The 15067-nt window shown below is 41.9% G+C and overlaps 1 protein-coding gene across 16 annotated transcripts in view; it reads right to left on the bottom strand.

Moving 5' to 3' along the window:
• Positions 1 to 15067, bottom strand: part of DOCK7 (dedicator of cytokinesis 7) — an 88996-nt gene that overhangs the window by 27912 nt on the left and 46017 nt on the right. For 8 of the 16 annotated variants that reach the window (XM_052666780.1, XM_052666781.1, XM_052666782.1 and 5 more), the window contains exons 15-24: positions 12285 to 12402; positions 11716 to 11786; positions 10766 to 10904; positions 10472 to 10573; positions 9878 to 9964; positions 8891 to 9122; positions 7805 to 7969; positions 6756 to 6925; positions 2028 to 2120; positions 758 to 847 (exon numbers count right to left, since the gene is read on the bottom strand). In XM_052666780.1, coding sequence (XP_052522740.1) covers positions 758 to 847; positions 2028 to 2120; positions 6756 to 6925; positions 7805 to 7969; positions 8891 to 9122; positions 9878 to 9964; positions 10472 to 10573; positions 10766 to 10904; positions 11716 to 11786; positions 12285 to 12402 — 1267 coding nt within the window. The remainder of the gene's footprint in view (positions 1 to 757; positions 848 to 2027; positions 2121 to 6755; positions 6926 to 7804; positions 7970 to 8890; positions 9123 to 9877; positions 9965 to 10471; positions 10574 to 10765; positions 10905 to 11715; positions 11787 to 12284; positions 12403 to 15067) is intronic. The other 8 variants (XM_052666789.1, XM_052666790.1, XM_052666791.1 and 5 more) reach the window with 3 other exon arrangements.

Raw genomic sequence — 15067 nt, 5'->3', positions numbered from 1 at the left:
AAAAGGATTTTCCACCCACCCAAAAGGAAAAAAAAAAGGTTTGGTGCTCATATTAATTTATTTTAAAAGTCTACCTTTCTGCCTGGTCTGATTTTTGCAGGAAAAAGGAGTAAAAAGTGGACATATAAAGCAATTTGTACAAAGATAAACATTTACTGTGAGAAAGGACTTAAAACAGTAAGAAAGAAACGTGGGGCTAAGAATCAGCTTTTAGATTTCTTTTCTTGGGAGTACCAATCCACAGGCTGGACACTGTCAGTGACCACATTTCCCTCACACAGAACTCTGGCATTTTGCCTTTCTGATGTTGTTCAGTACGATCTCATCTCCTTAAAGGGAATGCACTTCCAAGGCAACTCCCTCCCACTTTCTGGAGTCACTCTGGATTAACACCTACCTCCCTGAGTTCAGAACACATCTGCAGTGCCAACCATCTAACACACTGTAATTTTGCACACAAGGATGTGTCATTTACATGTCTAGACAGTGCTATCCGTAATTTAATTTAAAGCCACAGATACTTTGGCTCCAAACAGCACGGACATTAAATCAGACAAGCTACTCCTGATGATGTTATTCTTCCCAATTCGGCTCTGTCAGAATACCTCACATTCACCACAGCCTGGATGTTCAGAGGTGTTAAGCAGCAGCGGTTCCTAACGACCTCAGAAAGAATCAGGCTATAGATAAAACAGATGTTTTCAGAATGACTTGACCTCCCTGCCCCACAACATCAATTGTCTTCACTGAAATCTACCTTTTTAGTTGGTAACCGTCCTGTTAATGTTTGTAAGAAACTTGACGTCTCAGTGTGCGAAGACATACGATTACAACTTCGATCCGTAGCCTACGGAGTGGAGATGAATGAATGATGACAGGACATTAAAGTTTGCTGTGGATGGGTTTTGCAGCTCAAGGACAACGTACGTTTACAAAAATACTGTTCCAACTGTAGGCTTTTACTGCCTTTACACCTTTTTATGCATTCTCAAAGTCTTACTCATTTACAGACCTGCTTTAAGCAACATGACAGAACTTTTTACTGTTTTAAGACACATAGGCTATTTAAATAACTGCGTGTTCTTATGCACAAGGACATTTAGTGCTGCAAAGCATGAAACCTTTTCATCACTCTATTTTATCAACATGCATATGTCAAGGAAGTAATACTTGTAATTTCAGTGCCATACCTCTCACTCTACCAGACCAAGTACGTGCGGATGTAACACTGCTACTGGCACAGAGAACAAGAAAAGCACTTAATTTACTGCTGGTGGTAATAATTGGCAGGAGTACAAGTGACTGGATACTTGTAAAAGTGGCAAACTTGAAAGGAAGTACAGTTGAGAGGTATGTTCAAGGCAACCATGCAGTGGAAAGCAGCAGGCAATGGGGGCTAAAATAACTTAAGTCTTTTTGACCAAAGCTGCTATAAAGTTTTCATACTTTGCAACATGGAACAGATACAATTGGACCCAGAGAATCACTGGTTCCAGCATTTAAATCTACACCTTCCAAGAGAGAATTTTACATGTGTATCAATTTTGGTTTAATAATATTCCACTCAAACAGACATGAAGGATTACTTGACTATGAATACTAAATGCTTGATGAAAATGGCAAAATGGTTCACATTAAAAGAAATGGCAAACATGGACAAAACTATGAGGCTGTGATCGATGTTCCCATTTAGAAATGTGCTCCACCTGAAGCTGAAACTAGTGTTAGAGAGAAAGAGAGAAAAAAGAAAGGAAAAGCAGTCACAGCATTTACATTTCACAGACCAGCAACCACTGAAATGAAAGAAGGGGACACGTTCACAAGTTTTGGGGTTTGTCATGCAGTGCAGTGAGGTGGTGGGGGAGAAGATGCTGATTCATAAAACGAAACTCAAAGTTTACAAAGAGCAATTAAATAAGTAAGTAAATAAATAAGCAAACCACCAAAATCAGAGTATGCACTGAGGATATTCTACAGGGAAACATCAGAGAAAACAAAGCCAGAAAAACCTCTACCGAAGACACCACCTGTGTTGACTCTGCACTTGGGCTGGGGTTGGATCCCCATGGGGCTGCTTTTGGACCACCAGTGTTTACCCAGGAATTGGAGCGGTCTAAACCCTGGGCATGTAATAGAAAGCAGTTGGGAAAGGAAAGAAATATTACATGTTGCATGCCATACAATAGTCAAATCTTAGTCCTCAAAAGCAATCAAACAGGTGCACTGCAAACACATCGCCAATTACAACTGTTAAAGCTGCATTTGTTGAGAGGCTTACTTTTGTAACTCATCACACATGTACACCACATCAATATTCCAGTCCAACCTGTTCTCTCTGTAATGCTTGACATTCAAAAACTATCATCCTCCTGAAAAATCCCACTTCTATCAGTTGAAATCCACTTCAGTAGATGGAGCCAGCCCAAATTTTTTATGTGACAGAAGCAAATTGGTGGTCGGATGTGAAAAACAAAGAATGCTCTCAGTTTTTCCTCAGATCTTTTTCATAAGGTAGACTACTTGCTAGCCCACAGACTATAAGCTCTACAGATCCCATGGAAATGCTACGGAAACTCAAAGAGATCCAATTGTCAGCTCTCACAGGTTTTCATGGAGGAAAAATCCTGCACCATTGGTGGAGTAACCTGTGGAGAAGCTTCCACGTGGACTTTTGGCCATCTCCTCTGGGCACTGTGGCAAACAGAGAAAAGAGGACATACCTTTTCTGGAACCAATCTGCTCTGCCAAACAAAACATTTGAAAAATTACCTTGCTTTTTTGAAAAGATTTATCTCATTTGTCCTTCAGTTTTAAGTCTCAGTGGATCATATGTGCAAAATTACTGCAGATCCCTCCTCTCCCTCCACTCTCTTCTCCTCTCAAGAAACTCAGAATGAAGAAAATGAAAAAATCAAACTCGTGTTTGTCATCCAGGCTGTTCCTATGTCAGGAACACTTAGTGGGATGCAGTGGACATTGATGGGTCTCAGGATCCAGCTCTAACGGAGGCAGTTGTGCAATGCCATAGACATTCCCTATAAATGTCACACATCATTTCTGACCCTCACCCGAGAGAGCTTTTATCCCAGCTTCCATGCCAGCCCAGAGCTTTTTTCCAGTATGTGAGGCAAAGGTGCAGACTATTTCATCACAAAGATTATCAACTGCAAAGTCCATCATGCCTAAAAGTTTGTTTCTCTCATGAAGACAAATCTACCCAAGGATTGAGCCTGGGATTCAAATCATTAATACATCGAGCTATTCTCTATGCAAAGTATAGCCACGCTGTAATTTTGCTTAAGTTGTCCAATAAAAATCTACTGAAGAGACAGAATGAGTGCTTTAATCTCAATTACTTTTTGGAAATAATAAATCAAACCTCTCCATCCTGCGTAGATCCATACAAATGTTTTACTTTGCTCACAATGAGTTCATATCAAAGAACTTTGCAGAATGCTGAACTGAGTTCACCTTTTGTGAAGCAAGGTTTCATTCTGAAAATGCCTTTCTCCCACTTGCTTTTTCATTCCTATGCTTTCTAATCACAGCCCTCTGTACATGTCTAGCCTCAGAACCAATATTCACAGAAGCAGATTTTGTAAAAATCTGAAGAGATTCCTTCATTTCATACTTCTCTGGAAGATAACAGAGTGCAAGAGCTTCTCTGGCTTGGTAAGTCACTTCCAAGTGCACAAAACTCTTGTTAAATCCTGTTCTGTTTCTGGGTTCAACCTGCAGCTGGGCACAGAATGCACATCTGTGAACATCCATCATCAGAGCCATGACACTCAGAATGTTCTGTTTCTTCCCAGCACATCCCCAACATTTCAGGAATACTTTAAGCATAAAAATCTCAACATACTCTTTATAGACAGTTAATAAATCCTCTTCAGTAGGGAATAAAATTTACATGGCTTCAGTTCACAAATGAAGGCAAAATAAGTGACAAGACCTAAACCCTCCTCTATTATGCAAAACCACAGAAATCTTCTAAATCCTTTGAAGGGGATGACTGCTTGACTGCTCAGAATTAAGCACAATGCTGATGTAAGAAAGACCCAAAGCAACTTTACTATCAAACACATTACAGTAAGAAACAACAGAAGACTGAGCTCTAAAGAGTTCCACCACACATTATTTTTTCTTTTTAAAAGCAGAAAGACTCCAGATAGATTCAATGTGAAATATAAGCTCCTTGTTTGGGTATATATATGCTTAAATTTTTGCTTGGAGAAAGAGAACAGAAATTTATGCATCCCTGTACTCCTTTCAGCATCTCAGGAAGTATTTGTGTTTCTAGTGACATTAAGAAACAGAAACAATTACATTAAACCAACATTCTGTATAGTCAGACCAAGCTTAATTTCTGATACTATCCGGCTAACATGAAAAAAAAAAAAATTCCCCATCAGCAATTATGGATATATCTGCATATTTAAAGCCTGGAGTACCTCTAGAACAAAATTTCTCTTCATTTTGTACTCTGACATTATTCACTATGCCAGCACATGTAAAACTTCTGATACCCTGTGTGAATTCCATGTGCACATCACTGCCTATGGCATTTCACAAAAGGTCACAGTTGATAAATTAGCACGATACTGAGGTGGTCTTTAAAAGATTTTAAGCCTTTGAAGTCCAAACTTCGATGAAACAAATAACTATTTGCCTATTCATGTCACTTCAGCATCTTATTTGCTCAGAAAAGCAAGTCACTATTAATTTCTCAAAGATAAATTTCTTTCTCAAAGAGTTTTCCCTTATACAACCCAGGATCGTGTCAAGCTTGTCTGCTGGGGCTGATGGCTGCTATTTTGCCAGAAGGATCAAATCAAAAGATCAGACTCATCTGTGCTGGAAGGGACACAGGTGGGGAAAGTGTCTCATCTCGGTGCAAGCTGTCTCAGTTCAAACACTAAAAAAGAGCCCAAAATGAACTAAGGCATTCCTCTCAGGTAACAGATCTACCAACACAGGTTTGTCCTGCCTCATGTCACCTATTTTATACCTACAAAGTATCGGCAGCAGCTCTACATACTCAGAACTCACGAGAGTGGGACGAGAAGGTGATTCACAGAACCACAGAATCACCTGGGTTGGAAGGGACCTCAAGGATCATGTAGTTCCAACCCCTCTGCCCAGCAGGGCCACCAAACACACATTCAGATCAGGTTGCCCAGGATCCCGTCCAACCTGGCCTTGAACACGTCCAAGGACGGGGCATCCACAACCTCCCTGGGCAGCCCGTTCCAGGGCCTGACCACTCTCCTTGTGAAGAACTTCCCCCTAACATCCAACCTAAATCTTCCCTCCCTCAACTTGGATCCATTTCCCCTAGTCCTGCTGTTGTCAGCCCTTCTGAAGAGTTTACTCCTCTCCTGGGTGTAGGTTCCCTTCAGGTATTGATAGGCTGCAATGAGGTCACCCCACAGCCTTCTCCAGGCTGAACAAGCCCAACTCCCTCAGCCTGTCCTCATAGGGGAGGTGCTCCAGCCCCCTGATCATCTTAGTCGCCCTCCTCTGGACCTTGTGTGGCATAAATCATCTGCTGAGAAGCTTTTTTTCTCTATACTGATTACGCAGAAAGCCCTGACAACCATGTTCCCAGAACAGACAACATAACTGAGGTTAAGAAAATCTACTCCAAAAACCATGCCATAAACATGCACACATATACCCAGAGCACCTAAGAGCTGGAGTAAGACCACACCAGATGCTTTGTACTAATCTGCCCCCACTCCTTGAAAAGCCACTTTCAGAAAGTTACAAAGGCCATAGAATCATAATAGAATCCTGGAATGGCTTGGATTGAAAAGGACCACAAAGATCATTTCATTTCAATACCCCTACTACGTGCAGGGTCACCAACCAGCAGCCCAGGCTGCCCAGAGCCACATCCAGCCTGGCCTTGAATGCCTGCAGGGATGGGGCATCCACAGCCTCCTTGGGCAGCCTGTGCCAGTGCCTCACTACACTCTGGCTGAAAAACTTCCTCCTCATATCCAACCTAACCCTCCCCTGTCTCAGTTTAAAACCATTCCCCCTTGTCCTATCACTATCCACCCTCATAAACAGCTGTTGCCCCTCCTGTTTATAGCTCCCTTCAAGTACTAGAAGGCCACAATGAGGTCTGCCCACCATAAAGGTGGGGAGTCACTGTGGATGCTGAGTGAGTACATAAAAAATTCATACTGCAGCTAGACTGCAGTTCAGTTGCTAACCAAGTGAAATCTTTCTGGCCATGGAATATGTCTGCTGCGTGCAAGGTACTTGCTTTGGACATAAGTAACACAGAGAGCATTTGAGCAGCTGTTAGTGCTGAACACAGAGGAGAAGAGAGAGTTTTGGTTTGGGAGGTAACACTGGGATCAAAGGGTGGCAAAGTAGGGGATGCAAGGTTTGGGGAGACATAACAGCTAGTCAGAGGATACAGCTGCTGGCCATGTGAGAAGTGAGAAGAAAGCTGTCCTTGTCTTACTGGTCTTGGGGAGGCAAGTCCAGAAGGACTCCGGCCCCAGCCATCATACCCATGCAAGTAATACTGGCAGGATGGTCTCTAATAAATCAGAGACAGAAGCAGTAATTTTCAGGAGTATCAGGCATGTTTTCCATAACCACCAGAATAAGCCTGAGATGGGGCTGCTAGTGAGGACAACTTTTGATAGGAAATAAAACACGAGAACTTCCCCATCATTACTTTAGATATGAAATAAAAGACACTGCCATCCCCGAGCCCCTTGGCTGTGCATTTGTACCTTACTGCCAATGATCGAGCGAACTTCATCATCAGGTGAGGTGGGGGTCCCAGATATATCTGGGTTGCTGTTGCTGAGGCTCCGTGAGCGGTTCAGGTTAAGGCTTGCTGGTCGGACAGCAGATCGAGCCATGGTGGCATAATGCACCGATCCCCCTAAGCCACCGGGACCTACAGTGCCATACAAAGAACATCTTGTTGCACCTCCAGCCAAAGCCTCCATCCCGCCCTGCTTTACATCTTTTTACTACAAAACCTTTGCATAATCAGTAGCTCTGGTCCGTAAGGAAATCTCCCGTGCTTCCCCTGCCTGGTGCTCCAAGGTTAGCAGCTGGGAGATGGGATCAACATGCTGTTTTATTCTGTGATCTGTGGGAAGCAGGAAGCTCCCTGTGGCTTCAGGCAGCCAGCATGAGGTCTGCCTTTAGCCAGATCACAGAGTGGAAATAGTAAAGCACTGAATTCTGAAGTATAGTTCTAAGGACACAACTTTTCCAGTCTCCTCAGAGGCCTTCCATTCCATGCAAGAAGCAAGTGCTGTGAACAACAGGCCTTCCAAAGCCTGGTTTTCTGTATCTCCATTCCAGTAGATGCCTTTCTTGTTCTCAGCAGAGGTAGAATCAATGTGATTCCCTCCTGTACACATCTGTATTTAAGTATTTCAGACTCCACTGCCAGCGCATCAACTTCTGCTGGAACTGAATAAAAGTCCTAAAGTACTAATGAAAGAGTCTGGGAAGCAGGATAGGCCACAGGGTATCCCATCCATTTGTCACAAAACAAAGTACATAGAACAGTATTTTGTCATAATTTCACCTCAAGTTCTTTCAGTAATGGCACTTTGAGACCACTGAATAGTTAAATCCTTGACATGGCTCTAACTGTAATTAAACTCATCATCTAAATGGCAACACTGCATCGCAGAGAAAGTTAATAACAGGACTTGGCAGGGAACCAGTCATGCAATTGGAGCTCAGAGCATCTGCCAGGAAGCACTTTCTGCTTGCTTTTAACAAACTGTGACTTGAAATAAAGTGAAAAAAGAGTTACCTGGTGATGGCGAGTTGGGATAGGTATTTGGTAGGCGAAAGACATAGTAAATATAGGAAGCAAGAAGGCTGTTTCTGCCATGCTGGTCCTGGTTTCCATCCAAGTTCTTGTGAAGTCTGTTTATGATTGAAGCCATTGCTTCAAAAGATGCTTGGCCCAGGTTTACTGGAAAAAAAGAAAAAAAGAAAAAAAAGTTGTTTTAGATTTCAGCAATCCCCACAAATTCTGAATATGCATTTCATCCACTTTCTAAAGGATAAATGGTGAAGCTTGTTAGAGTACAGCAAGCATTTCTCAAGAAAAACTGAAGCTGGTATTTAAAGTAGGTCTACTTGACAAGAAGGCAGGTGCTGCAGTGTTGCAGTTCCTCTTACTTTAATAACACTTGATGAATTTAGGTTTGATTTCTGGAATCAGACCAACTTTGGCCCCTCAGTTTGCAATGGTAACAATATCCTGGTTTACCTGATGCCCTCTGGATATTTGTCATACATTTCTCAGTTAACTCTTGGCTCCATTTAAGTATCAGTCAAAATACAAAGAGAAAAAGAGCAATTCCATTCTGTTTTCAAGTAACATTCTGTTCAAAAAACTGAGCATAGAAATCCACACAAGGACCTGGCCAGATATTTTAAACAAATGAGGGATGAAGCAGACTGCAGCTGGAAACAGTAAATCTAATGTAAGTTGGTTTACAAAGTCCCCCATGTCAGTACATCTCCCTTTCCTCTCTGCAGTCAGCACCTCCCTGTATATTGGTGTGTTCAGAAAACACATCAGCAACTTCCTCACCAGTGTTTGAATTGCAGGCTTCCTTTCTGAGAAGTTTAATTAAATGCTCAGTTAGGCCATTTAGGCAAACCCCTAACAGGGAGCAAAAGAAGGGATTATTCATGCTGAATGTTGTTCCTGTGTATATCATCACTGGTCTGGATGCCAGAATGTTTTACTTTGAAGATGCATGGTCTATCAGTGGCACTAAAGTAAAGGATAAAAATGGACTTATTTAGTTCTACATAAATATGATAACATTGGAAGTGTCAAATTCTCAGCTATGTAATTCTCTATAAAACTTAAATAGAATACCTATTTGGCCTGCAATGACAGGAGGTCTTACTACCAGAAGAATCAGTTTGTCAAGCAGGAGATGAAGAAATCGCACTACCGGCTCCAGTTGAGAGGAATTTAAAGCTGAAATGCTGCTCTTCAGTTCATTTTCCAAGTTGTTTTCCATAATTCTCATGTCTCCTATTCGCACAGGGAACATGTGCTCATCCAGAGCATGGACAAGTGCAAAGAACTTGTCAAGATAAGGGTCCTACACACAAGCACAGAACAGAAATCAGCAAGAAGCTCCCAAATGAACACCGCTCTCTATGGACTCGTCCCCATTGATGGATTCTCTCTTTCCCCTCTTCTATCTGGACATTTAATTCCACAAAATTACCAGGAAGTCAACACTTGTGAGAGCTCTGCCTATTTAACCTCAGCTTAAGTGAGCCAGTTCAGAAAGCGTTCAGGCAAAAGTAGTGAACTCACAGACTGTGTTCTTTAGAGAAACAGACAGAAATGCACTGAAGTCATAGTACTATTGACAGCACAAACAAAATACATCAAAAAACCATCAAAAAGACACACGAGGAATTAATGAACTAAAAGTTGAAACAATGAGTTCAAAACGATTGCCATCTCTCATTGTGGATCAAAGACAGACAAAAAATACACATGGAAACAGAAGTGACAGGGAGGAAAAGGAAAAACAAGAAAACATCATATGCTTGGACAGCATGTTAGATCTGTTGTATTTAAAACAACAGTCAAAGGTCTGAAAACATTGTTGGCCATTCAACCCCTGTGAATAAAGGCCAAACCATTCATGTTTTTAAGCAGAACTTCTCAGATATACTCACAGCAGAATGTGGAATAACAGGTCTGCTGGCTCAGAACTGAAAATGAGATTGTAATTTCACTACTGTAATTGCTGTACTCTTCATTACAAACTCTTTGACAGTGTTTCAACTGCCAACAGATTATCAAGATTTTTTTATTAAAACGACAGATCTTAACGCTTACCTGAGTATGGAGGGATGAGACAGCAACAACTTCTACATTGAAAACTCCTTTGTGATTATCCACCCACTTCATTCCAGGAAGTGGAACCTACAGGTGAGCAGAAGGATGAACGGAGATGTGACAGAAAGAAAAGCTACAGTACTTCTCATTACAGTTGCCATTTCATTTTACTGTCAGACCATACACGGTTTTAAACTGAGACAGGGGAGGTTTGGGTTGGATATGAGGAGGAAGTTTTTCAGCCAGAGGGTGGTGAGGCACTGTTCACAGGCTGCCCAAGGAGGCTGTGGATGCCCCATCCCTGCAGGCATCCAAGGCCAGGCTGGATGTGGCTCTGGGCAGCCTGGGCTGCTGGTTGGCGACCTGCACACAGCAGGGAGTTGGAACTGATGAGCGTTGTGCTCCTTTGCAACCCAGGCCATTCTAGGATTCTGTGCACAAACACACACACAACTATACTTAGCATTTAGGAAATACAGATGCATGCACACACAAGCTTATAAGTGCACATATACTTCTCACTTTTTTTCTTTTTTTTTTTTTTAAAAAAAGGAAGTATTCTCCTGCTGATTTTCAATGTGAGAAACTACTCACCTCTGGAGAAAGCACTGAATATGCCTGTGGTGGTTTTTCCAGTGAGACAGGGAGACAGAACTGACCAGTCTTTAACCGTCCATTTTGAAGCATCGGAATCCACTTTAAGTAATTGAAGAACAAGAAGAAATGAAAATACAAACTTCTTAAGGCTTTACTGAAATCCACAAGCTTGACTGTCTCAAACTCTACAATGGTATACACTGACAGTTATGACTAAAAAATTGCAAATAAATGCATTATCCATCTACAGAATATTATCCTGTGCTGAAAAAGAGATTGAAGGACACTCACGGTGTATCCAACTGGAGTCTCCAGGGGAGTGTTTTGTTTTTGTTGGCAGCTGACATGATAGAAAGTAAAAAGCAGATGGTGGTGATCTGTTAAAGTGGCTGGAAGCTTAATCTTGATTTCCTCATGAAAATCAGGTGACCTGTGCAGAAACCAGACCCTTTGTTTAGTCATCAATATAAGCAGTGTGGTTTTCTATCTTGTGCTGCAGGTCTTTTGAGTTAAACTATCTGGAGGGAAGGAGTTACAAGGAATACTCTAAGGAATTTAAAGCTTTACCTTCTAATCATCAAGGACTGGAAAAACTTCCATAGTTTATTTCCAGTCTACAAAAATAATACAAGCAGCATCCTGGTGGGCTGCAGTGCCTCCTCACACAGGCATTCTGAATTGTATCTCTCCCCATGAGGCAATGAACTTTTCCCTGATGCCACAATACCCAACCTGAAGGACAAGATTTTCTCTCCAGAACAGCCACAGAGACAGACAGTATGTTAAGGTCAGATTCAGTACTCCTTACCTGAGCTGCTCTGACATAATTTTCAAGACCAAGTATTTCTAATCTATAACTACATCCTAGAAAGCTCTAAATACCTAATTACTCAACACAATAGCAAAGTATTTGCTAACGAGTGTTTATATCATACATTTTCAGGTCTAACTTGAAGCTTATCCTTAGAGCATCTGCTGAGTTGGGCTAAATGCTCAAGATCACTGCCTGACACAATGCTCTTGACACGTATCAGAGCAAACAAAGACTCCAGCTCCCACTCATTGTATCACCCTAACTACAACTAAGGTGTCAGGTGATGGAAGTGCTATGCAGACAGTCTTTGATAAGTAAATGTCAATGAGGAAGATTCACTGGTGAGCTCCACAACTGTTTCACTGGTAAGCAGAACAACACTATCCTTAGGGACCCATCTCCATTTACAAACTGCCATAGTTTTTACCTGTTGTGATATACTACAGCAGTGTATGCTTCTTTGGAAAATTCAGGACAGCTAGATTTGCCAAAGATGACCTGCAAAAAAGAAGAAAAAATAGCACACAGAGAGGTGCCACGAGTCTGTTCCATAATCCCATTCACAGCTCTATTCCATGAAGCTGTGTAGAACACCAACATGTTACATACTCCTTTGCTTCTATGCTTCTATTCTACTCAGTCACTGAAGATTTACAATTTTAATAGTCCTGCTCACACATGCACACAGATAGAGCTAAGGAACTGATGATGCATGTAACCATCCCCAGACAGAGCCAACAAAGATCAGGATGATTGAGAATTCAGAAGTCCCACTGCAAACATCTAAGGTCAAAATACCAAGTGCTATATTGTTACTTTGCATACCCAATACAAACACCCCCTGGGTTCAAAAACACTGTGACTCTATGCTTCCTGGAATTTATTTGGAAGTGTATTCCATTGAGTTTTCTTTAACACAGAGATTTTATGGCTGCAATGTGTATCCTGCCTTGTTGGCACAAAGCATTCACGTTGAGCACCAAGCACTCCCCTCACCGGCATAGCATTGCTTGGGTCCTCTCCATACATGAACTGGACTTTCACAGTGATATTCCTGGCAGATCCTTGGCGGTTGGCAAAGTTAAGGCTCTGAGGATAGACATAAAGAAGATTCCTGCAAGACACAAAAGCATTTCTGCGTGAGAATGACGGGGTTCACCCTGTTATTAATGCTGTTACTTCAAACCCCAAAGAAAACAGAGTGACAAAGTGAAGTGTTTGACAACTTCCATTAGTCAGGTGGTCTTCTCCATCAGAAATGCACACTCACACAAGTGACTTGATGACGACCTCTCCTTTCAGGAGACAAAAGTCACTTCTTTAAGCTGTGGTGATATTTTGAAATAGTTCCTGTTTATAAAGATGCTTGAAAAATACATCCAAAAATTGTTATTTGGCAAATTCAAGTGGAAAGAAGACATCTCAATAGGGTGGCTGGCCTTTGTTAAATAGTTGAATTGTTTTGACCTTTCAATTTTTACTTCAAATCTCCCTTTATCAAGATGACTTCAGGTGTAACACCTCTCCTCCAACAACAGATTGGATTAAATGAACATCTGCATCTTCAGCAGACACGCAGTCTTTGCAGTGACTCAGATGGGATGGTGTCTTCAGTTCCACACCTGAGTACCACACTCTGGGAAGGACAGGGATCAGATAAAACAGATGGCTAAGAAGTGAGAACACTCAGTAGTCCTGGAAGCACCTGAGGTGACCAGCTAAATCATCATAGAATGGCAAAGATTAGACATTAAACAATCTAGTTCCAACCCCCCTGCCATAGACAGTGTTGGCATCCACTAGAGCAGGCTGCAGAGGGTCCCATCCAATTTTGTTCTGACGTTTCTAATTCCAGTTGCTCCCCGATACTCGTGAGTAATCTCATCTGCACTGACACCAGCTAACACTGGTCCTAAGGAGTGCTCCAAGAGCCTCAGAAGATACTTCCCTGAGGTCAGCATCTGCACAGGGCAGTCCGGATGCACAGCTCCAGAAGGCTCTGTGGGGCTGCACTATGGAGACCGACTTCTTTCCACCCTTCCAGGCAGAGAAATATGCTTAGCTGGCACATGGGAAATTTCTTCCTTTTCAAGTCCTTCATGCTGAATTAATTTTTTGAATCCCATCCCCATTGTCGCTTTGCCTAATCAACGCTCTCCTACTATTTCAGAGAGGGCCTTTGCCATTTTTGTGACTCTACTAAATTACTTTGTTCTGGCATGAACACATTTGCTCCTTGATGTTCTTTTTCAAATGAAAATGGATATGAAAATTTACTCTAAAATGTACATTGCTCATAAAACTTTTATTAAGTATTATTAGTGCTCTAAGAGAAGGATTTAATGTATTTGGGAAGCCTGGCTGCAGGATCCCTATATTAAAGGCAGTTCTTACGCGTGAGACTGATTTACGAATAGCAGAGCTGAGCCTGAACCAAGCCTCCAGTTCTCCTATCACCTCTTCTGCTTTGGCTTGGGAGCAAAGACGACATTTCAGCAAATTGATGTCACTCTAGAAAGAAGGTGGAAAGCTCTAAGCAGACACCAGACCTGACATTACATCCCAGCCACAGCTTCAGCTGATTTCTCAGTTTCACCTGCGTTACCCTCTTTCCTTCAAGTCATTACACTGTAAATCCCCACCCCACTATCTGTATGCACAAATACCAAAGCTCAGTAGACTCTGGAGGACACTGGAGGTACAACCACCACCCTCTGTGATGGGAAAGGATCTGCCATGGAAATAACACCACAGTGCCAACAAACACTGATAAAATACAAGCAGCACTAGTCCTCATGCTTTCAAGCAACAGCTACTTCCTGCTATTATTTGCAGATTTCTATCACTAAAGATTTTGGCCAGAAGCTTTAAACTCAAGGATTTGCATCTGGAGCACTTATTATAATGCAAAACATATGCAACGCTTACATTATTTTCTCAAACAGATCTCAAAAGTACTTCTACCTCTGTAAAATAAATGGCCAAAGCACGAAAGGCCAGGCCTTGGAAATAAACATAAAGACTTGACCTTAAATCTTAAAAGAGATGTCTAAACATTGTTAAGATTCCCCTTTCTAGTAAATCCCAGAGGCCTTTTTCTCTGCTTTATTCCCACTATCAAAACCATGCAAAGCCTACTTAAAGAAGGTCACCCAGGTGTATGAAAGATCCTTAGGACCATGTCCATTAAATACATCTTTTCTTGTTAGGCCAACAGAGACAAGATTCGCCCGTAGGGTTTCTACAGCTCCTGAATCTTACAGTTTCATCGTGCCAGAGGGTTTTTTCTTCTCTGTGCCTTCCTACGCCCTACTTTGCTTATGGACCCTGTCACTGTCAAGACATCTAAGAACTGGAGGGTGACATTTCCAAGCACACTTATCACTGCTTGATTTTATTGGCACTGGCATTAACAGGGAGAGTTCTACAGCTGCATGTGCTCGGCAGCCACTCGTGATGTTGTGACATTTGACATCAGAGCATTCTGACTGCCTTTCTCATTCATGAAACAGCAGCGTCACGTCTGAGCAGCACTCAGACACAAGTGAGCTCCCATTTTGTGCTCAGCTACTATGCAGCAGGACATGCAGGGAACCTGCTAACATTCCTGACCCCAACTGCTTGGTTACTTGTGTAATTTTTCTGCAGATTAAGCCAAGAATAAGGATTTTAGGAACAACAGGGGCAACATAAATCAGAACTGAGAAAACCTTCTTGACAGTAAGAAATAGCTAAGACAGAAGAAAATGTTTCCTCTGAAATCTTGTAAAACCAAAGCC

This window comes from Tympanuchus pallidicinctus, unplaced genomic scaffold, assembly GCF_026119805.1.
Source record: "Tympanuchus pallidicinctus isolate F22 unplaced genomic scaffold, pur_lepc_1.0 scaffold7, whole genome shotgun sequence".
Classification (NCBI taxonomy): domain Eukaryota; kingdom Metazoa; phylum Chordata; class Aves; order Galliformes; family Phasianidae; genus Tympanuchus; species Tympanuchus pallidicinctus.
This window is presented reverse-complemented; position numbering and strand designations above follow the sequence as displayed.